Here is a 24,188-nt window from a genome sequence, read left to right on the forward strand (position 1 = left end):
CTAATAAAGGATGTGATACCTTTTATTATCAATGCACACAAAGATAAATCTAAGATCTCTCTAATAAATTCTAACCAACCCAAGAAATTGATTAGTTCAATTAATAAATTCGTATTACCTTTCTTCAGATAGAATCAACCAAGTGATGAATTAGTCAAAGTAAAGGTATCTTTAGAGGGATGTAGTAATGAGAATAAAATTTCAATTAAAGGATTTGTTGCAACCATGCATAAAAGTTTTTTCAAGATCCTAAAGAGTTACCAAAATTGGAGCATGAGAAATAGTTTTTTCCCTGACTCCCCATTGTCAAATATTAGGTTGTACAGATAATTCATTTTTCAAGCAAATTAAGTGAAGAAAAATTTGCAACAATTACTAGAGTAGGAAATAATTGGACCAAACACCTCACCTTGTGGGTCACCTATCATCATAATACCCAAGAAGGATGGGACTTTGTTGAGAAATATAGGGCATTAGGATTAGGAGATTTCTCTTTGATGATATCTGCTTGTGAATGCTTTTTATTTCTTTAGATTAGGATCTTCTCTTTACTTAGATTATTATAGTGATATTCTTTATCAAACGGATACCAAAGAATAAACAATAAAGAGACAAGAGACATAGAATGTAGGTGATCAACCAGGGCCAAAACCTCTCCAACTTGAGAGGAAAACCCAGACGAATTCTTCTTCTTATAGAGACTTCAATTGATGAATACCAATACCATGACCAAGACCCTTGACACACCAACCTCTCCAAGAACAAGTCACAAGATCCTTCCTTTCACTACTTCTTCTTCTTGATCAAGTCAACACTTGGTCAAACTGACTTCTAGCACTGCTAACTTTAGCTACTCTGACTTTTTGGCCTCCTACCACAGTCTTGCAATTCTCGGCCTGACTGCACTATTGCAATTCCCATGTGTGATCTTGATTTGAGATATTGTGGAGACCCTTTCCTTCTTCACTTATCTTGAAGACTTCTCTAGGTGATCTCGGCTAGCAAGGGAGTTGGAATGGATACCCTTTAGATGAATTTCTTTAGGATTGATATGTTATTGTTGCATAAACCCTAGTTTCTGCTACACATGCGAGGATATTAGCCCAATTTTTTTTTTCTTCCTCTGCTTCTTCTCATTGGTTATGAGGTTATCTTCCTTGTGATTTTTGCACCTCTTCTTGCTTTAGATTTTTGCTTGACCAAAATTTTGTACTCAAATGAAGGTCGAGCTGCCTATATATAGTGGTTTGAACATCAAAATGAGCCAACATCTCCTAGTGATAAGGCCAACATGCCTTTATAGAATTATTTTTTAGGCCGACTTCAAGATGACTTGTGACATGGTCTTGGAGGGTTCACAAATTTTCCTTTACAATGAATTACATGCCCAAATGGGTCTTACATATTTGACATTGACTGAATAGAATTTATGACATGATTACTAATCCTAAAAGCTCACAATGGGAGCCTTAACTAAAAATAAAATTCCTTGAGCATGAAACCCATGGCTCAAGCATTACAAAAATTATTTTATTTTTCTTCTTTACATCAATTACATAAAATCACGATTACACGTGTCATTATGAAAACCAGACCTAGTTACACTTTTCAAAGAGTTTGCAAATGTGTTTTAACTAAACAAGTTTGAACATTCAACCCTCAAGAATTTATACCTATGCCCAGGATTAATAATTTGTTAGATTAGTTATGGCATGCCAAGTATTTCACCAAGTTGGATATGAAATTGAGATACCACTAGGTATAAGTTAGAGAGAAGACACTTGGAAGGCCATCTTCAAGATAAGGAAAGGTTAATATGAATGGGTAGTAATATCTTATGGTTTATGTAATGTACCAGCTACACTGATGTGTTTATTGAATGATGTATTATATCCCATTCTAAATCCATCTGTGATAGTGTACTTAGATGATATATTAGTTTATAGATCTACCAGGGAAGGGAGTATCTCACCTCTCATGCAGGTGTTAGAGACTTAAAAAAAGCATCAGTTTTTTAGCTAACCTTGAGACATGCAATCTTGCTCAGTGGTCATTGGAGTATTTTGGGTATGTGTTTGGTGAAGGGGAACTTAGGATAGATCCCAAGAAGATGGAGGGCATCCTCAAATGGCTACTCCCCACTAATGTCACTAAAGTTTAGATTTTTTTTGGGGTAGCATAATAGCTATGGAAGTATATATCATCCTTTTCAGTTGTAGTTGGGTCATTTCAGGCCATAATGGCTAGCAATAATAGTTTCTAGTGGAAAAAGAATTAGCAAAATCTTCTGATGAGCTAAAATAGAATATTAGTCAAGCACCATTTCTCACATTGCCTAATTTGTAAAATCCTTTCAAAATGGATATACATGCATGTGGATATGTTATGGGAGTGGTCTTGATGCAGGGATGTAAGTCAATATGTTATCATTCTAAAATATTTCATATTGAATTCTTGAATTTACCTACATATGATAAGGAATTCTTTGCCCTGGGTTTAATTTATTAAGAAGTGGAAGCACTATCTAGTGGGTAAGGAAACCAAATTGAAGAGATGTACAATTTTCCATACACAAATAGATGGGCAAACAAGAGTAACCAATAGGCATTTGTGTATCTTTTGAGGAGTTACAATTAAAAGCATCCAAAGACTTGGGATGAAAATTTGATATCTATTCAAACTCTTATAACAGAGTGGTCCACACTTCTACCAATAAGTACTTTTTTGAAACTTGCTTTAGGTATTTTCCACTATTGACCTTGGATGTCATATATGGATAGTAAATAGTGATGGAAGACATCATAGTAGATGCATTGAAAACAAAAAAAATTGTTGAAAAGTTTAGACAAATCCATTTGCAAGTACAAGAGACATTGAAGAAGCCATAGGAAAAGAACAAGACCCGACATGATTAACACAAAATTGAGAAAATGTTCAAGGTGTGAGACTAATTTTGGTTGCATCTAAATGAAGAAAGGATACATGGTCCCAGTAAGAAGATCAAGGCTCTATGGTATGTTCCTTTGATGTATTGGTTGAAGGTGGATGATAATTCCTATAGACTCACTCAACCTATATATTTACTCCATAGTGGACGGTGAAAATTTTGAAACTCTATGAGCCTTCCATGTTGGAATAAGAAAATGATGAGCAGGTCCTACTTACCATCTAGGACAAGATTAGATGATTAGGCCAAGTTGGAAAAATATGTAGTTTTGTAACAAAATTCAAAAAACTAACAAACAAAGGTAGCATGAACTTTGGCAAGTTGGGTTGAAAGGGAAACTTCTAGGCAAGGCCAAATGGTACTCCAAGGAGAAGGTAGAGGAAATTTTTTCTCACCCCAATTAGTAAAATATTTTGGGGACCAAAGGCATCATTAAATGGAGAGGTATAATATGGAATGAATCATTATATAATTTTTCATCTATCTTTATAATTTTTCATTTATCTTGGTATTTTTTTGGTGGAAAAATGGACAAATTGGCTTGCGAGGCCTCTTTTAGGGACAAATCCTAGTTTGATGATTTGGGGCCTGAAAACTTCTAGAGTTAGTTTGAGTTATAAAAAAAAAATTGGTTTCAAAAATTTGGGAGCTTAGATCAAAACCACTCGACATTTTTATACACGCCAAAAGATTTCCAATGGTGTGAAACTCACCGCATTCAGAATTCATATGTAGTAGTTATGCCTCCCACAAGTTAACCTACCTTGTTGCCTCCTATATCAGGTTTCCCAAGTCACATCTTGTGTGCATTTATGTAGATAGTGTCTTAGCTTGCTTGTTTTTTATTTTATTTTAGTTTCAATTACTTTTATAATTTTGAGTGTTAATGTTAGTGATATTAAATTTAAGATCCAAGATAATAGAGTGCATAATAAAATATTTCATAATATTTTCAGATCTATTGTGATGAATTATTTCAATGGATACCCATAACAATGTATAGTTCATTCAAAATCTTCATCAATTCTTATATCACTCCTCTAAGGAGCACAAGTCCTTACATGAAAAATATGCATAAATCATTAGTTCATTAGCCCAAGAAGACAATGAATTTTCCAAATATTTTCCCATTAAGCTTGAATTATTACAAAATCATTCTGCTAATCTTGTGTTGTAGTGGCTACAACCACCCTCCAAAATTTTGCCTTAGCTTCGTTTTGGAGCTTCCCTACCAACCCTTCACAACAGCATGTCTTGCTTCGTCAAGTACACAAGATCCAAAGATTTTCTTATAGAAAGGAAACCTGTCTATCAGAGCTTGATGCATTCCCCTCATAGGGTGTTTCTTTGGACTTGGTCCAGCTGTAGGTTGAGTAGCTCCTTCAAGAAATTGTGCAATTTTGGAGGAAAGCCAGCGTTCCCTCCAGAAATTACGCAATTCTGTTTGGCAGCCTGTTGGGCTCCAAAATTGCGCAATTCTGCCAGTCAGACTTCAACCATAAAATTATGCAATTCTTCTCACCAAGGCTGCTCAGCCCAGGAATTACGCAATCCTGGGTAGAAGTCCGTTTCTCTGCCCAGAAATTGCGCAAATCTCCTAGGCAATTAGCCCAGCTCCCATCCAGAAATGCGCATTTTCTCCCATCAGTTGAGCAGCCTCTTGCATGTGCAGTTGGGTTGACCAGTTCCACCCGAGACCAAGGAAACTTGACTTGCATGCATGGCTTGCTTTTTCCCGGAATAGCAAAAGGTAACATGCAAAAAGCATCCCTTGATTTAGGGAACTATTTTTAGCAGCTGGAGGCTACATGCAAAGATCATTTTAGAATTTTTCCTCCAAGTGTCGCTTTTTCCTAGATTTGTGGCATGCACTTAATGAGCCCAAAATTATTTATTCAATGCATCATAGCTCATTCTTTCACATTGATTTTGGAGCTCTGACATCCCACAACACATCCAAGGCTCTTCAACACATCCAGCTCAGTTATTCACGGGTAAGTGGTCTCAACTTGTATTTTTCAGCATTTTTGTTGGTTTTTTTTTGTTTTCTCTTGTGTGAGTGTTGTTTGCTTGATTTCTTTGAATGCTTGTTGTCGTTTATATGCATACTAGCTTGTACTAGCACTATTTCAGTTTTCATTGCTATCTCACTACTATTGCATGCATGAAACTGTTTTGCATGAACAATCACTGATTCGGTGACTCGCTTCACCCACATGCATGTCATTCCATTTTCTGAAACTTTAATTCACTGTTTGCATGCACGATCAATCACTTATGCTCACACTTACTATCACCATGAATTCACTTTCACATTTGCTTTCAGTTGCTCGTCGGCAGGTCTGGCCAGCCTTGGCCCGAACTCTGCCTCACTGGGACAGCATTGCACAATCCGAAGAAGGAAGGCTTTGTCTTCCTCCCCATAAATACGCATTTCTACCTAGCAACTATTCCTCAGGCCTACTTTACGCAATCTTGAGGGACAGTGATTGTTGGCCCAGAAAATTGCGCAATGCAGTCACTGAGCCTGCAGTCATTGCCAGCTGGAATTGCACATTTCACAATTCCAACAGTCAGTAGTCAGTCTGGATTACGCATTACGCAAATGCAACAACCAGTCATGCCTCCCATACAACCCAGACTGCCTTTTGCATAGTTCTGGCAGCTAGTCACCCAGCCTCCCATAAGAAATTGCGCAATCTTTGCCTATCAATCCCCAGGTATGTGTTACGTCATTCCCGAATTTTCTTTGCTTTTCGCTGACATATTTCTTGCCATGCATGTCGCTTTGTCTCCAAATATAGTATGTGTTTGTCCGTATCTTAATAGTTCAGGATCAATGGCCTCCAAGAGAGAAGGATCAAAGGACATTGATGGAAGTGCAACTGGAGCAGCGGTTGAGTGAGTGTCCGCAAGTCTACCGATCTATGAAGATACCAAGTTGATTCTAGAGAAGGACATCAAACTGAAATGGCAAGAGGTCAATGATGCATTTACAGGCACATTTGGGAAGACCTCGAAGACTGCTAGGTATACATGAACATTCACAAGTTTGGCTTGTACCGGATTTGCATGCAGATACCCCGTGTTCCCATGCGTGGACATGATACACTGGATCATCTCACACACTGATCCTGAGACGATGACCTTGAGCAATGTCAGCGGGACGAAGATTGAAACCTTCAAGGTAGAGGATTATGATGAGATGTATCAGATGTCAGAGCCCGTGACTATCATGGAGACTCCCTTCAGCTTACCCAGTAAAAAATGCTAACTCTAGAGACATTTTGTAGAACTGGGTAAATGAGCCGGCTAGATTCAGGATGACACCCAACCAAATCTACAAAACGAAGATACTGCGGAAGGCATATCAATACTTGGTCATCTTTGCATGTCGATTGTATGGCTAAGAAAGCACGGAAACCTTCCCACAGAGTTGGGTGATCGCGCTAGACCAACTAGCCAAAGAGGGAAAACCATGCAACTGGTCCGGTATGTTGGCTCATCAGTTGAAGGAATAGGTAATGAGGGCTCGACAACCGCCCAAAGGTATGCAAGCATAAATCTACATGTCTGCCTATATCTTGGATGCAATTTGTGCCCGACATGAGTTCTCGGGTTTGAAGTGGGCATGGTCACCGACGGAGACTGTTGTGAACACTTATTGTAAGTTGTTGTCCGAATGCAGCTTCAGAGGAGTTATCACATGACTGTCCGATCATTTTGTCACCCCGATTTACAAGATGATATTCGAACATGATCCACCCTACATGTCGAAGGCAGTAATGGAGGCACTGATAGGCATAGCTGATTGGTATGCCTCACCGTCCAACACCTTCATATAGATGTACAACACAGAGAAGCCTTCGCATGTTCTAACGAAGTTTGCCTTGGACATACTCGTCATTCAAGAAGTAGCATATCACATCTCGGTAGGATTGACAACTAGGTTGCACTAGAAGAAGAAGGCACCGTGGCCCTCTCTTATGTTGTGCATTAGGTTATATGAGATCTGAAGTTTCAAGCATGCGGATGTCGAAGAAGAACAAATGAAGAAATATCCATTCAACCTCCGAAGTTACAATCCATATGACCCACATTGTCTTGTGAAAGATCACTGTGTGAGAGTACAGTTCAACTGGATCCACGGGGCATTTCATTGGGCGGAGGAGGACCCATGGAGATATTTCTATAGTTTCTCCAGACCCAATGAACAGGTTGGCTTCGCTGTGGAGTGGTTAGCGAAGCAACGTGAAGCAGCATCCTGGAGAGCACCAGAAGCAGCAGTAATAGCAGAGGTGAACATACCAGTGTGTGACAAGGGCAAGAAGAAGATTGTCGATCGCATGGAGGAAGAGAAAAGCTGCAAGTTCCGAGCAAATCCACTTGTGGAAAAATCAGCTATGGCTATAGAGGCTAAGAGGCAACAACACAACAAGCGAATCACGCAAAGGAAAAGGGAGGAACGAAGGATGGAAGATACGGAGAAGGAGTTACATGAGTTGAAGGAGCAACTTTGGAAGGAACAAGAGCTGCACAAACAGGAGAGGGAAGCACAGCAGCAACAGGTACAGCAGGGGGTGAAACATGTGCAGACGGATGAAACAACACCCGTACAGGTAATGGACTCATCAGAACATCTGGCATAAGGGAGACAGGGTGAACCATCGCAGGAGTAAGACTTCACTTGTGAGATAGAGCAAGCACTTCAATAGTTGGATGCGGATATGGAGCAGCAGGAGTTGGACCAAGACATCAACCTCATGCCCCATCACCAAGAGGTTGACTTACCCACTTCACCGCATCCAGAAGATGTGCAAGTCTCAATCGAACAAGGAGGCACTGAGATCCTTGGAGATCAGCCGGAAGGAGAGATGCACAACATCTCATTTGATGAGTCTCAACATAAAGTTGTACAGTATCGACTCCGGATGATCATACATCTCCTGCAGAAGTTGAGGAACGATTGATCTTGTTTGACATGCACAAACATCCAACAGCCTTGGCCAATGCCACTAGAGCATATGCCGAAGCCACTAGCTCAAGTGTTCGCTTTCTGATAGCTGAGAATGAGTGAATGGCTAAGGAGCTACGAACGGCCAAGCAAGAGGAGAGTTGGTGACAACGTCCACTAGAGCTGAACTAAAGAAGGCAATACTAGATGAAGTATTGTCCCTTGACAGAATTATGCAAGTGTTGTATTCGAAGTTTGGTACCATGCACAAGGCAGTCGTCCATCTCAACAGGTGGCAGTAACGATGTGTTAGAAGAGCACATATCTTGGAAAACGAGCATGCTCCTATTGATTACATGCAAACATGGATAATGAGATACAAGGGAGCCTCGCTTCACTTGCCTAAGATGATGAAGCCCAGAGCAGTGGAGCTGAAGGAACGTATCTGGAGTCAAATCTGGAACTATGAAGAGCTCCCACAGCTCATGACTAGCATGTAGGCTTTCCATGCACATGTATTCAAGAGTATGGATGTTGTGGTGGGCGCACATGCAATCCCATCTATTGGGACTCTCACCCAGGTGAAGTTAAAGTCACATGCCTAACTAGAGCTTGACTCGTACTTTGACGAGTTGATGTGCATTGCCACCAGCCCAGGGTTGCCCATCAATGTAGACATCACGCACAAGTATGTTGTTGGTCTGGCCACATTGAAGACAATGATGTGCATGCTTTCAGACGAGTTGGATAGAGGAGCACAATCAATGTACCTGGGTGTTATGGAAGCAAGAGTCAGGTTGCAGAAAGATGTCACCTTGGAGCACAAGGACACCATCGCGGACTACCGATCTTGGCATCAGTACGCTACTGCCAATCACAATGAAGACTTCGAAGAGTTGGTCTTCCAACAGTTTTCCAAGTCATAGTGATTTCTAGCAAGGCTTGCTCAAGCCGTTTTGTCTCACATGGGTACATGTGCATTGTAATGTAACATCTTGTCAAGTGTAAGTTCAAGTGTCGTTAGTAGATGTAACATTCATAGAGTAGATGAAGAGTCATGAGGGTAGATGAATTGTCATAAGGGGGAATGTCAAGGGTCACCCCACTCTTTGCTATAAATAGTTCCTCCTAACTCATTGTAAAGGCTTTTGGTCAGCCAAGCTTTCAATAAGACTATCTTGGAGAGAGCTTGGACAGTATTGTAACGAGCCTTGGCTTCTCCATTGCATATAGCTAGTACATCTCTTTGGAGGAGCAGGCAGTTGTGGCTGTAACGTTCCGCTATCGGAACTAGTGGTTGGACATGGATGTATTGTATGATTGGAACTTACACTTCTTAATATAACAAAATCCAACATGTTTCATGCACATGTTGTATTGTATTCTATGCTATCTAGTTTACTCTAAATAATATATGTATCTGTTTTCTTACACATGCATGTATAGCTTTCTGTGTATGTATGTATGAATCTTTCTGAAATGTGTTGTTGGTTTAACCATCACTTTGGATTGCTAGCTAACTTGCCTTCCATGTTGTGATGCATCTTTGCTTGTGTGTTCCCTTTTAACTCCGTGCTATCACAATTTTCCAAGGGGCGCACTCATCTCAACCCCCGTGTGTTAGAACCTCTCATGCACCTTCCTTAGCTCACTACATATGTCACACCCTTGCTACCAACAGAGTTATCTTACTTGTTGTTATGTGAAATCGCAGTCAATGCATTATCATACGACCCATTGATGGGACTCCTACACCAAACAGTCTGAGGTCTAATTGGGACTTCTTACCGGGGAGATCCCCTGACATGTTGGCGGGTCCAACACCGTCAACATTTCTGGCGCTAGAAGGAGGGCCAGATGACAAGTTGTGTCCTCTCATCCTGTTTTGAACCTTTGCATATCTATCATGGAGTCTTGCACTCTCCTCCCTCCACGATGTTTTTTTTGAATCAAGAAGATGTCACCATCATGAGGGAGTTCTTTGATCTCTTGTCCACTTACACATATGATGGTGAAGGTGAAGTGGTCTGTCCTGAGTTCTTACATGACTTTCTTTCCATTCTTCATGAGGAAGATGGATGTTCTGACGAACTGGCCATTTTTCTACTTGCATACACACTTCGCGAATCTCCACATCGATGATTGTGTAACTTGCCAGCTGACAGCGTGCACTCACTTGATCACTTCTGTGATCTCATTGAAGACACTTTCTATCATTTTGGTCCAGAACATCTTGACCAAAAACTAAACAATGGAAGGCTCTGCATGAATCGACTATGGATTTTTGGCAGCGCTTCCGTGAGTTGCAGTTTCAAGCTTCGAAGAGCGAGATGAAATTTTTCTATCTTTGGGACAAATTCGAGTATTGCGTTAAGAAATATGCTCGTCCCAAGAAGAAGTTTGAAATCAAGCCTCGCTCAGTATTCTTCAGTGATGGAGCTACGCAATCATAGATGGATACGGTCACTGTCACAAGTGACTGTCCACCGTCCCCTCATCAAACAGCTCCACCACTACGGAGTGATGTGGGAGATCATGCTCGTGCATCTATTCAGCTGTCACATTCTCCCAACATCACTTCTCTTAATTTTTGCGCAAATTTGGTTGTGAGTCCATCGAGTTGTCACATGCATTTTGTTCCACAAAATTTGTCTTCATACTCGGCTAATCCTCTGGATGATACTATCTTATGTTCTTCCATTCCTGACTCTACACTTGTTGTGAAAGAGGATCAAGCTATTGACGGAGTTGGTGTTGCACAACCAACTTGCGCTATCATCCATGAAGAGTATGACTAGGAGCTTTAGCACCGACACTCGACAAAAGATGACTCCCTTCCATGCGAGCCTCTTCCGTTCTTTCCTGACATCTTTGGTGAACCTGCCATCCATGATTTCGCATGTGTATCTTCATCCACAGATGCACCCATTGTTGATCACTCGCGGGACACATCGGATGTCAGTCCATCATCCAACAATGGAGAGGATAATTTATTCATTGAGATTCCACTTGAATTTTCATCTGCCTTTTCCGAAAACACAGAGGATGAATTTGTTTGCTTCTCATCTACCCCTCTGTTTGATTCATCAGATCATGAGGATGTTGACGAAATCATTGATTTTTTTGATCATGGCTGTCGTGATCCATTTACTTCCATATTTGATCACGATCATGATTATATTGTAGGTGATTTTTCGAAGCAACCAGTTTATGATTATCTATTTTACGATGAAGTCGAAACACCCAAGACTGTCGAGGCACTTCAGCCTGAACTGATGGTTATGTCAGGCACTCACTATCTTGGGGTTCGTTTCACTTCTGATCAGGAAATTGTTCAATCACCCAAGGCTCCTCATCACTCATCTATATGCATTGAAGATCAATCTCACACATAGATAATTCTTCCTCCACTCAAACTGCACAATCCTATTTCTCATGCATTAGAGGAATCTTACATTGTAAGCACACATGCACGACACAAGTTGTCTTTGTTTCTTTCGTTTGCTTGCATGTCACAGTCAAGAATATATGTATGCTTCAAAGTTGCACGTAGTGTTGCACAACATCGTGACAATTCCATGGACCACACGCCATGCACTTGCACTCACTTATGTCCCGCGGGCACTTTTAAACATGAAGTGTGTTTGTCTTCATTGTTATATCTTTCTTGCTTGCTGGTCTGCACAACCGGTTACTCGTGGACCAAGCCTTCACCAACATGGGTCAACCAATGCGCTGGTGGTTGCATTAGAAATATCACTTCACGTGATTAGGCTCATGCACCGTCAGCTTAGGAGTAGGAGTAGTTTTTGCTTTCAGTTTGTTTGATTGCATCCTTGTTTGCTTACCTGCTTCGTTTGTTTGTTTGCTTGATTGTTTGCTTACTTGCTTTCGCATTTGCTTTTGCTTCTGTTTTGCTTTGTTGTTATTTGCTTGTAGTTTGTAGGTTAGTTTTGCATGAAACCATGTATAACTCTTGAGACAAGCCGGGTAAAGTACAAGAGGTCTTGTACTACTATCACTACTTGGTTATCTGTCATCCTGTCTCTGCATGAAGAACTTGTTACCTTTAGTCCATGATATGTTGAAGGAAAATACATATTGTTCGAAGTGAACCTTGGTGAAAACACAACGCATGCATGCAAACTAGTGTCACCTACTCTAGTCGGTTGTTTTTGGGTTAACCCTTGTCAGCTCAGTCAAGTAGAGTAAGGTGAGGGGGAAAACCTTAACAAGCACGTCAGAGGTATATAATAAACTACTTCTTTGAATGAGCAACCTCTTCTGCTCTCAATAAGTTGGGATCCCTCTTCCACCTCTGAAATGAATAAGTGCTATGCACAATTGTGAAAATGAAAATTTCAAAAAATGAAAAATGAATAAGACAAAAGAAGAGAAAGGCTTCCTGCGGAGAGAGGTGATGCAAGTAACTTCGTCGGGGTACTGACCAGGCTCGTTGGTAGCAGAGCGATTCTTGTGTTCTTACGTGACTCCACCAGGGTGTTGTCTAGGCCCGCTAGCAGCAGAGCAACACCATAGATGAAACTAAGGCTCTAACGATTATATTGCTTGTGCACCAATATACCCCTAGACCCTAATCGAAACAACTATGTTTCCTTGGCTTGGGATGTGTGTCAATCGACCAAGAGTTTGGCAGATGCTATATCTTATAATGAGGCTAGTGTGGAACCAAGATGAACTAAGAACTAAACAATACTTCCGGAGGTGTTAGACTTGTTTTTCAGGAACAAGGCCCATTCAGAGAGCTATAGTTCTACTAGCGTGTCGCCAAGTGTTGTAGCGGCTACAACCACCCTCCAAAATTTTTCCTTAGCTTCGTTTTGGAGCCTCCCTACCAACCCTTCACAATAGCATGTCTTGCTTCGTCAAGTACACAAGCTCTAGTGATTTTCTTGCAGAAAGGCAGCCTGTCTATCAGAGCTTGATGCATTCCCCTCACAGGTTGTTTCTCCGAACTTGGTCCAGTTGCAGGTTGAGCAGCTCCTTCAAGAAATTGCACAATTCTAGAGGGAAACCAACCTTCCCTCCAGAAATTGTGTAATTATGTCTGGCAGCCTACTGGGCTCTAGAATTGAGCAATTCTTCCCAGCAGGGCTGCTCAGCCCAGGAATTGCGCAATCCTGGGCAGTAGTTAGCTTCTCTGCCCAGAAATTGCACAAATATCTTGGGCAGTCAGCCCAGCTCCCATCCAGAAATGCGCATTTTCTCCCAGCAGTTGAGTAGCCTCTTGCATGTGTAGTTGGGTTGACCAGTTCCACCCGGGACCAAGGAAACTTGACTTGCATGCATGGCTTGCTTTTTCTCAGAATAGAAAAAGGCAACATGAAAAAAACATCCCTTGATTCAGGGAGCTATTTTTAGCAACTGGAGGTTACATGCAAAGATCGTTTTAGAATATTTCCTCCAAGTGTCGCTTTTTCCTAAATTTGTGGCATGCGCATCATGAGTCCAAACTTATTTATTCGACGCATCAGAGCTCATTCTTTCACATCGATCTTGGAGCTCTGACATCCCACATCACATCCAGGACTCTTCGACACATCCATCTCAGCTATTCACGGGTAAGTGGTCTCAACTTGTCTTTTTTAGCATTTTTGTTGCTTTTTGTGTTTTCTCTTGTGTGAGTGTTGTTTGCTTGATTTCTTTGAACACTTGTTGTTATTTACATGCATACTAGATTGTATTAGCACCATTTCAGTTTTCGTTGCTATCTCACTGTTGTCGCATGCATGAAACTGTTTTGCACGAATGGTCATCGATTTGGGGAGTCGCTTCACCCACATGCATGTTGTGTCGTTTTTCTGAATCTTTCATTCACTGTTTGCATGCACGACCAATCACTTCTGCTTACTCTTAGCATCGCCATGCATTCACTTTCACATTTTCTTTTAGTTTCCCATCGGCAGGTCTGGCCAGCCTTAGCTCGGACTCTGCCTCACCGAGATAGCATTGCGCAATCCAGAGAAGGAAGGCTCTGTTTTCCTCTCTAGAAATGCACATTTATGCCCAACCACTGTTCCCCAGGCCTGCTTTGCGTAATCCTGAGGAATAGTGATTGCTGGCCCAGAAAATTGCGCAATGCAGTCACTGAGCCTGCAGTAATTGCCAGCTGGAATTGCGCATTGCGCAATTCCAATAGTCAGTAGTCAATCCGGATTGCGCATTGCACAAATGCAGCAACCAGTCATGCCTCCCAAACAACCTAGATTGCCTTTTGCGCAGTTCTGACAACGAGCCACCTAGCCTCCAAGAAGAATTTGCGCAATCTTTGCCTATCAATCCCCAGGTATGTGTTACGTCATTCCCGAATTTGCTTTGGTTTTCGTTGAGCGAGTGTCCGCAAGTCTACCGATCTATGAAGATACCAAGCTGATTCTAGACAAGGACATCAAACTGAAATGGCAAGAGGTCAATGATGCATTTACAGGCACATTTGGGGAAGACCTCGAAGACCGCCAGGTATACGTGAACATTCACAAGTCTGACTTGTACCAAATTGCATGCAAATACCCCACGTTCCCATGCGTGGACATGATACACTGGATCGTCTCACACACTGATCCCGAGACAATGACCTTGAGTAGTGTCAGCGGGACGAAGATTGCAACCTTCAGGGCAGAGGATTATGATGAGATGTATCAGATGTCGGAGCCCGTGACTATCATGGAGACTCCCTTCAGCTTACCCAGCAACAATGCTAACTCCAGAGACATTCTGAAGAACTGGGTAAAGGATCGGCTAGATTCAGGATGACACCCAACCAGATCTACAAGACGAAGATACTGTGGAAGGCGTATCAATACTTGGTCATCTTTGCATGTCGACTGTATGGCCAAGAAAGCACGGAAACCTTCCCACAAAGTTGGGTGATCGCGCTAGACCAACTGGCCAGAGAGGGAAAACCATGCAACTGGTTCGGTATGTTGGCTCATTCGCTGAAGGAACAGGTAACAAGAACTCGACAACCGCCCAAAGCCATATAAGCAAAAATCTACATGTCCGCATATATCTTGGATGCAATTTGTGCCCGACAGGAGTTCCTAGGTTTGAAGTGGGCATGGTCATCGGCGGAGATTGTTGTGAACACTTATTGTAAGTTGTTGTCTGAATGCAGCTTCAGAGGAGTTATCACAAGACTGTTCGATCATTTTGTCACCCTGGTTTACAAGATGATATTCGAACATGATCCACCATGCATGTCGAAGAGAGCAATGGAGGCACTGATAGACATAGCTATTGGTATGCCTCACCATCCAGCACCTTCATACAGATGTACAGCGTGGAGAAGCCTCTGCATGTTCTATTGAAGTTTGCCTTAGACATACTCGTCATGCAGGAAGTAGTGTATCACATCTTGATAGGATTGACAGTTAGGTTGCACCGAAAGAAGAAGGCACCTTGGCCCGCTCTTCCGCTGCGCATTGGGTTATATGAGATTTGAAGTTTCAAGCATGCAGATGTCGAAGCAGAACAAATGAAGAAATATCCATTCGACCTTCGAAGTTACAATCTGTATGACCCACATTGTCTTGTGAAAGATCATTGCGCGAGAGTACAGTTCAACTAGATCCACAGGGCATTTCATTGGGTGGAGGAGGACCCATGGAGATATTGCTACAGTTTCTCCAGACCCAATGAACAGGTTGGCTTCACTGTGGAGTGGCTAGCGAAGCAATGTGAAGCAGCATCCTGGAGAGCAACAGCAGTAGAGGTGAACATAGCAGTGCGTGACAAGGGTAAGAGGAAGATTGTCGATTGCATATAGGAAGAGCAAAGATGCAAGTTCCGAGCAAATCCACTTGTGGAAAAAGCAACTATGGCTATAGAGGCTAAGAAGCAACAACGCGACAAGCGAATCACGCAAAGGCAGAGGGAGAAACGAAGGATGGAAGAGACAGAGAAGGAGTTGCATGAGTTGAAGGAGCAACTCTGGAAGGAACAAGAGCTATGCAAACAGGAGAGGGAAGCGCAACAACAACATGTACAGCAGGGGGCGCAACAAGTGCAGATGGATGAAACAATGCCCGTACAGGTAGTGGACTCATCAGAACAGTTCGCATCAGGCAGACAGGGTGAACCATCGTAGGAGCAAGATAGAGAAAGCAATTCAACAGTTGGATACGGATATGGAGCAACAGGAGTTGGAACAAGACATCGACCTCATGCCTCATCACCAAGAGGTCGACTTACCCGCTTCATTGCATTCAGAAGATGAGCAAGTCTCAAGCGACCAAGGAGGCACTGAGATCCTTCGAGATCAGTCGGAAGGAGAGATGCACAACATCTCATTCAATGAGTCTCAACATAGAGTTGTGCAGTCTCGCAGAGTGTCGAATCTAGATGATCATACATCTCCTTCGCAAGTAGAGGAACGAGTGATTGTGTTTGACGTGTGCAAACATCCAACAGCCTTGGCCGATGCCACTAGAGCATGTGTCGAAGCCACTACCTCAAGTGTTCGCATTTTGATAGCTAAGAATGAGTGAAGGCTAGGGAGTTACAAACAACCAAGCAAGGAGGAGATTTGGTGACAGCATCCGCCAGAGCTGAACTGAAGAAATCAATACTAGATGAAGTATTGTCCCTCGACACAGTTATGCGAGCGTTGTATTCCAAGTTTGGTAACGTGCACAAGGCAGTCGTCCATCTCAATGGGTGGCAACAACTATGTGTTAGAAAAGCACGTATCTTGGCAAACGTTCATGCTGTTGTTGATTACAAGTAAACATGGATGATAAGATATAAGGGAGCCCCGCTTCACTTGCCTAAGATGATGAAGCCTAGAACGATTGAGCTGAAGGCACGTATCCAGAGTCAGATACGGAACTATGAAGAGCTCCCGCACTCTCATCATTAGCATGCAGGCTTCCCATGCACATGTATTCAATAGTAAGGATGTTGTGGTGCGCACATATGCAATCCCATCTATTGGGACTCTCACCTAGGGGAAGACTAAGGCACAGGTTTGACTAGAGCTTGACTCGTACTTTGACGAGTTGATACGCATTGCCACCAACCCAGGCTTGCCCATCAGTGTAGACATCATGCACAAGTATGTTGCTAGTCCAGCTGCATTGAAGACAATGATGCGCATACTTTCAGACGAGTTGGACAAAGGAGCCCGAGGAATGTACCCAGATGTTATGGAGGCAAGAGTCAGGGTCCAAAAAGATGTCACCTTGGAGCACAAGGACGCCATCGCGGACTACCGATCTTGGCATCAATACGCTACTATCAATCACAATGAAGATGTCGAAGAGTTGGTCTTCCAACAGTTGTCCAAGTCATAATGATGTTTAGCAAGGCTTGCTCAAGCCATTTTGTCTCACATGGGTACATGTGCATTGTCATGTAACATCTTGTCAAGTGTAAGTTCAAGTGTCGATAGTATACGTAACAGTCATAGAGTAGATGAAGAGTTATGAGGGTAAATGAACTGTCACAAAGGGGTATGTCAAGGGTCACCCCACCCTTTGCTATAAATAGTTCCTCATAACTCATTATAAGGGATTTTGGTCAGTCAAGCTTCTGATAAGACTATCTTGGAGAGAGCTTGGACATTATTGTAACGAGTCTTGGCTTCTCCACTGTGCAGAGCTAGTATATCTCTTTGGAGGAGCAGGCGGTTGTGGCTTTAGCGTTTTGTTGTCGGAACTAGTGGTTGGACATGGATGTATTGTATGACTAGAACTTACACTTCTTAATATAACAAGAGCCAACACGTTTCATGCATATGTTGTATTGTATTATATGCTATGTGGTTTACTCTAAATGATATATGTATTTGTTTGCTTACGCATGCATGTATAGCTTTTTGTGTATGTATGTGTGAATCTTTCTGAAATGTGTTGTTGGTTTAACCATCACTTTGGATTGCTAGCTAACTTGCCTTCCATGTTGTGATGCATCTTTGCTCATGTGTTCCCTTTTTGACTCCGTGCTATCATAGTTTTCCAAGGGGCACACTCATCTCAACCCCCGTGTGTTAGAACCTCTCATGCACCTTCCTTGGCTTACTGCATATGTAACACTCTTGCTACCAACAGAGTTATCTTACTTGCCTTTGTGCGAAATTGCGGTCAAGGCATTACCATACGACCCACAGCTGAGACTCCTACACCAAATAGTGTGAGGCCTAATTGGGACTTCTTACCGGGGAGATCCCTTGACATGTTGGTGGGTCCAACACTGTCAACAGCGTGCTAAACTCAACCTACACATAATTAAAACACTTACATTCAAAAAATGCATATTGATGAAATCATGGTGAGCTATAAGGATTGCAGGGTAGCATATAGATGTTATAAACATGCAATCTTTGTGTGTGTTTCCTTCATATGCTTATTTACAACTCTTAATTTGTAAAATCAATTTGGATTTTTGTTTAATTTGGGAATTACAATCTACCATTACCACATAAATGTTGTAACACTTAAATCACATAGTTGATACTTCTGATTATAATAATTGTATATACATACCACTCTCTTAATAAAATAAATGCCATGCCTAGGACCTTATTTGATGCAATGATCCCAGTCATATCCAACGAAAAACATTTTTTTCAAGCAATAATTATTGTGCTTAAAGTTGAATTTTTGAGGATAAGAATTTTTTCCCAAAACAACATTCCTTAATGACAGAAATGAGTTTCAAATTTTTCACTGACAAAATTGAATCCCCAAAATTGTTTGGAAGTGAATGTTTCTTGTTTAGCATTTAAAAGAAAAAATTGGAGAATGATGTAAATGAGTCCAGAACTTTTGCAGCAAATGAACCAGTAAAAACATGTTGTGAATCATCAAAAATCCAAACACAGCAGAGCTATAAAATTAATTGCATACAAAATACCGCTAATGAGGTCATTTCATTTGAGATGTTTTTCTGTTCAGAATAGAGAACGTGTTAGATCAAAACAATTAAATATAAAATTTCAATAGTGGAGGGGTCATTTTCCCACCAACAACGATGTCTTATACGAATATTACTAATATTACATATAAAAATAATGTACACATAACTTTAAAAGTGAATTATTATGATTTTTACTAATATTACGCATAAAAATAATGTACATACCAGATTTGGAAGGAGAGAAAACGCCCAGGCAGTTCTTAATTCAATTTTTTAACATGCTTTGCTTTAATGAGATTCACTTGCTATTCTTACGAAACTTAAGAGATCAACACAGATCTAGGAGGGGACCTAGAGATGTTAAACATTGACAATTCGATCACCAAAAGCTTATGACAATTCACCCACTGAGATATTTGACAATTTATCTGAGGTATAAATGTACACATAAATACCAGATTTGGAAGGACAGAGAACATCCAACCTCATAAAGACTTCGTTGGCAGTTCATGAGCCAACTTTTTTATATGCTTTAATTTAACGAGATTCACTTCCTAATCCAAAAAAACAACTTTTGTTCTTCCCTTATATTGGAGATCAACACAAATTTTTCATTAGCATATTACTTTTCTTTGAAAACCCAGAGGACAGGACTGAGAGATGCTAGACATTGACAATTTAATCATCAGAGGTTCCATGGCAGTTCTTCTGAGGTATTTGATCACTTGGATTATGTTGCCAGATGATGGTCCAAATCTGGTAATTACCCTGTTCCTTATGACAGCCTTCAGCAACTCCTGGAGCCTAACAAAGAACACTTTCGATATGCTTAAAGTGAGTCTGCAACAAGTCTCTATATGGCCCCCCACGAAGACGGTTGATCTGGGAATCAAGCTCAGTGGAACCGATATTTGAGCATGTGACAGGCATCTCAAAGTTCAAACTATTGTGATCTCAGATAGCAGTCTAATGTTACACACTTGAACTGATATTAATTGATGTAAAGCCCTCCACTAATTTTGAACGTTGAAACGGATCCTCCTTTCTGGATCCACGAGTGCTACCCAATTTCGAAATTCGCGGTTTTAGGGTACCTTCCTTTTCTTGAGCATAAACGAGAAGACACTTCACAACCTGCTGGTATCGCCTTCGGTATGTTGGGAATTTCGAAATGTTTCTTGTCAACCCTTGTAACCTGTCAAACCTTTGGATTAGTAATCTGAAAGACAAAGCTACATATATTAACATATTCAAGGATTCCTTCGTGACATTGTGTAATGAAATCTTAGTGTTTCAATCCACATGAATTCAGGCGTACCTTCTGCTAAGAGCTTGTATCTCTCCGTTTCTAAGGGCACTTTCTGGAGCAATAGCTCCATTTTCCCACATTGCCATACGCTCCAGATAGCCTGACATCAGTGTTAACTTTTCCAGATACCGTAATTCACTCTCCACCAACTTGGCAGCGCTAATCTGATCTCTCAAGAGTATAAGTGGGTGGAAAAACCAGTCAAAAACACGATCCCGTGGCCGATTCAAGTAGGTGATTTCTACTCCATCAGCTGTCCAATGCAACGGACAGAGTTATGGACTCTTGGGAATACAAAGAAACAAAAACTTGCGACATAGATTATTATTATAAGAATATGTTTAATATGACCAATGACCATCAAGGTTGCCATTACCCATTAAAAGTCCAGCTGTTCCATGTCTTACGCTATGAAGAAGGGTATATAGCAAACTGTATGCAGGAAGCCCAACACCAATCATTGTGCCTTTTATACTTTTGCTAGAGCGAGTCCATTCCTCGAAATCTGCAGCTGTTAACACATTTGCATCTACAAGTTCCTTGCCCCTCATCTCACAGCCTTTCATTGTGTCATCCGATACCTATAATGAATGGATTATGCGTGAATATCAGATCATTGAAGCTTATAGAAGATTAAAGGATGGTCCTAGTTTTTGGGTTATGCATTTTGTTTAACCTTGTTTACAAGGTTAAATCCTTTCGAAACATCTAAGCTTACTTTTCCCTCAATTTATAAGGTTGAATAAAGGCTAATTTTATCTCTCAACTCCCAGATATATAACACCCCCGATAAAACATCCTCTAATGCTTTAAACTATTTTGATTTATATAGAAAACTGCTATCGATTTATTTTGATAGATTTTTGGGGGTGGTCGTTTTCCCTTCGTCCAGTTAAAAACTTTTAAATTCTGAAACTGTGCTTGCAATGGCAATTTGCAAATTTTTCAGCATCGGTAATGTTTGAAATACCTGAACCATTTTCACCTCCTGTATTGTTTCTCTAACAGACCTTGAAGCTGTAAGAGCAGGTACAATCAGACCAGGTTCAGAGGAAGAACTTGCCCGATGATGCTGGATATTGACTGAACCTTCTGATGGTTGGCTAAATTTTGTCGACGTTTCCAATGATTTGGCATCCTTCTTTCTGTATTTGGGCCTGGCTGTAGGCAAGACCATAAATCAATTGCAAAAGTATGTGTGCATACAAAGGCTCATGTCAAGATTCAGAACATCTAACTGGTAAGATTTTAGATATTTTACCAAAGTTTGCAAAATAAACATCCTTATTGTAGTGGATTCGTCAGTAATTAAAAAATAGCTGCAGCAGAAATAAGTGAATACCTTGGAAAACAAGTTCCCTCCCTCAGGTAAAGAAAATCATTAGTATATTCATCAAATTCTGCTACCATGGCAACAATGTAAGCCATACCCCTCCAGAAAGACGTTTCCTGTGTCCATTGTCAGTTTGAGTCTTATCAGAAATAATTAAATCAAATGACTTTTCTATATACTGAATATGCTTTCAACTGTGTGAAATTCAATAATCTTAAATCACAGAACTAGAGAAGGAAAGTCATGCGCAACACTGAGTAGAGATTTAGAACAACTAGTTGTATCTATGAGCTCAAAGATATGGAGGCAGATGGCAACCTGATAAACAATGACTGCTCCATACAATCCAACAAAAATGCTCGCGAAGATTGCCAAAAGGGTACTCCCAATCACAATAAGTGGCCAGAGCAGGATAACAAGACCAGCAATGGGGACACAAGCAGTTTCAAAAAAAGGCCCTTCACGGCTTATTAGATCATGAAGCAAACGCTGCCAGCCTTTGAGAAGCATGTAAGGACTTTTACATATAGCCACACTTGTGAAAAGGGGTACTTCTACTATAAGTCCCATCAGTCCCACCACAAAGCAAGCAGGGGCCAGCATCAACCTGCAATAATTTTGGAAAACACACCAAGGTTATAACTACATCTATGCAGGCATACAAACTAATATGTGAAGAAGGAAAGTGCTGTGTCCAAACACTAAGCAAGAATATTATGACAGCATATGACCAAAGACGGACAAATTACTAATACAATGATATGGCATTTGGTAATAAAGAAATCTACGGGCCTTGATTATTATTATCCAAAGAGAAAATTCTCGTAAAGTCGATTCCTTTTTTGAATAGTGTTAGGTAAAGAAGGTGACGCTCATTGGAGGTACCTCTTTGAAAATTATATATTGCACGACATTCATCAATAAGGAGACACCAAGGACGAGGAGCGTATCCGAACATACACTAGAAAAAGAAGAGAAGGAAACGGCAGTGTCTAAGCACTCCGCGCCAGAGTGCTTATACTGTTAGATCTAGAGCGCCTCTGGATCCAACGGTTTCTAAGCATTCGCTGCGGCACTTATGACTCTGCTGCGGGGTATTTAGGCGCTGCTGAAGAATACGTGGCATCCAGGCTCCAGGGTGCACTCCAAACAGACCTAGCCGTGTTTATTTGGATTGTTGAATCAGGTGCTAAATGCTTATTGTGATTCCTCCTCGCTCCTCATAGCGGTGTTGGTTGGTGTCTCTTCCACGCTGTCTTTTAGGGAGACTGTAACAGATGGGTATCTCGTGTACTTCCAATTTCATGTCAATAAATGATTCAGATGCGTATTCTCCTTTCTATTTTGCTGCTATGTTATTGTTATGTTACATGTTGAATCTATGATCTGGATTCTGAACAAAGACCCAAAAAATATTTGTTTTAATCATTTTACATATAATTTTGATATACAATCAGTAAATTGTTGTCATAAATCTGAACCAGATGAAGTGCCAGAACAGAAAGCATTACTTGATTTCATTTCCATTAAGAATCAAACAGAAGTGTACTTTAAACTTAAAGACCGACAAATGCAAATAAACATTATTTGAGAGTTGAAAAGTCTAAGGGAAACAAGGGTTGGGATTATTTTAAGAATTGCATCTATTTGAATCTTTTAGTTATTCTTAAATATTTTTCATATATTAAGGGCATTATAACATGTAGTATGCATATAAATAAGAGAAGATAAAAAATATGTTTCATGACCAGAGGGAGCTTGAGGAGTCGAAGTTTCTTGCATTTCTTCCATTAACTCTTCATGCTTTTCTGCATGCTAATATCTACTTTCTGTCCTTCCCGAGTCCCGACCGTCAATCTCTTGCTTTTGGGGTAGTTTGTTCTTTATGGCCAATACCCAGGGACACAACAGCGAGAATGTTGCAGGTCTCAAGGAAGTTGGCACCCTTTTGTGCCTAAGGAAATTTGTTCGGAAAGGTTACCATGAGGTGATTAATCTGATTTCTTAGCTGATTACCAGTTAGATGTCCTGAATCTAACAGTCAGTAGATAAGCATAACATATCACTGTATCAGATGTCACTTGGATGTAGCTCGGGTGGTTGGGATAAATTTTGTTATCCTCCCCACCCTAGTTTAATTTCCAGTGTTCCACATGTGATGTGTTGAGCTCTTAATGAGTATATCCTTGTATTGGCTTTGAGCCTCGTTGTCTGAGAATCCCTCGAGGACTGAAACATGTATATTCCCCATATGGAATATAAAGATATTTCTTCACTGAAAGAAAAAGTATTACAGATCAGAACTAGTTTAGTTTTTCCTACCTCTAGTAAGCAAAGAGTTCGCAATCATATATGTCAGCTGATAAGTCAATGGACAAGAATAATAGATCAGAGCTAGTCACTTGTTTCTCCCGCATCTACTAGGCATAGACTTTGCAATTATACAAAATCAGCTGATAAGTCACTGTACAAGTATAACATATAAAAACTGGTCACATCTGTTTGGCTGCTTCTATTAACCTCTTAAGGCATGGACTTTGCAATCACATTAAAGCTTTCCTACACTTTGTTTTTAGTCTCTATTTCTAAGGGAAACAAGGGTTGGACTTATTTTAAGAACCATGTATATTTAATCAATACTGACATATCGGAACTGGTCTGTTGTTTGGAACCCCTAACACGGCGAAGGAACTTCAATGAACAAGTATAACAGATCAGATCATTGATTAACTCTTCATGATTTTCCTCATGCTAGTACTTATTGTATGTC

General features: G+C 40.8%; 1 protein-coding gene across 2 annotated transcripts in view; it reads right to left on the bottom strand.

Moving 5' to 3' along the window:
• Window positions 1-19,166: 19,166 nt before the first annotated feature.
• The window catches only part of LOC149222798 (putative membrane protein At3g27390), a 56,398-nt gene continuing 51,376 nt past the window's right edge, over window positions 19,167-24,188 (bottom strand). For both annotated transcript variants that reach the window (XM_089385635.1, XM_089385636.1), the window contains exons 5-10: window positions 21,737-22,025; window positions 21,428-21,534; window positions 21,056-21,242; window positions 20,462-20,666; window positions 20,095-20,338; window positions 19,167-19,971 (exon numbers count right to left, since the gene is read on the bottom strand). In XM_089385635.1, coding sequence (XP_089241761.1) covers window positions 19,749-19,971; window positions 20,095-20,338; window positions 20,462-20,666; window positions 21,056-21,242; window positions 21,428-21,534; window positions 21,737-22,025 — 1,255 coding nt within the window. In that variant the 3' untranslated portion in view covers window positions 19,167-19,748. The remainder of the gene's footprint in view (window positions 19,972-20,094; window positions 20,339-20,461; window positions 20,667-21,055; window positions 21,243-21,427; window positions 21,535-21,736; window positions 22,026-24,188) is intronic.

Source organism: Pinus tabuliformis, chromosome Q, assembly GCF_031772625.1.
Source record: "Pinus tabuliformis cultivar Carrire ecotype Pingquan chromosome Q, CPIR1, whole genome shotgun sequence".
NCBI lineage: Eukaryota > Viridiplantae > Streptophyta > Pinopsida > Pinales > Pinaceae > Pinus > Pinus tabuliformis.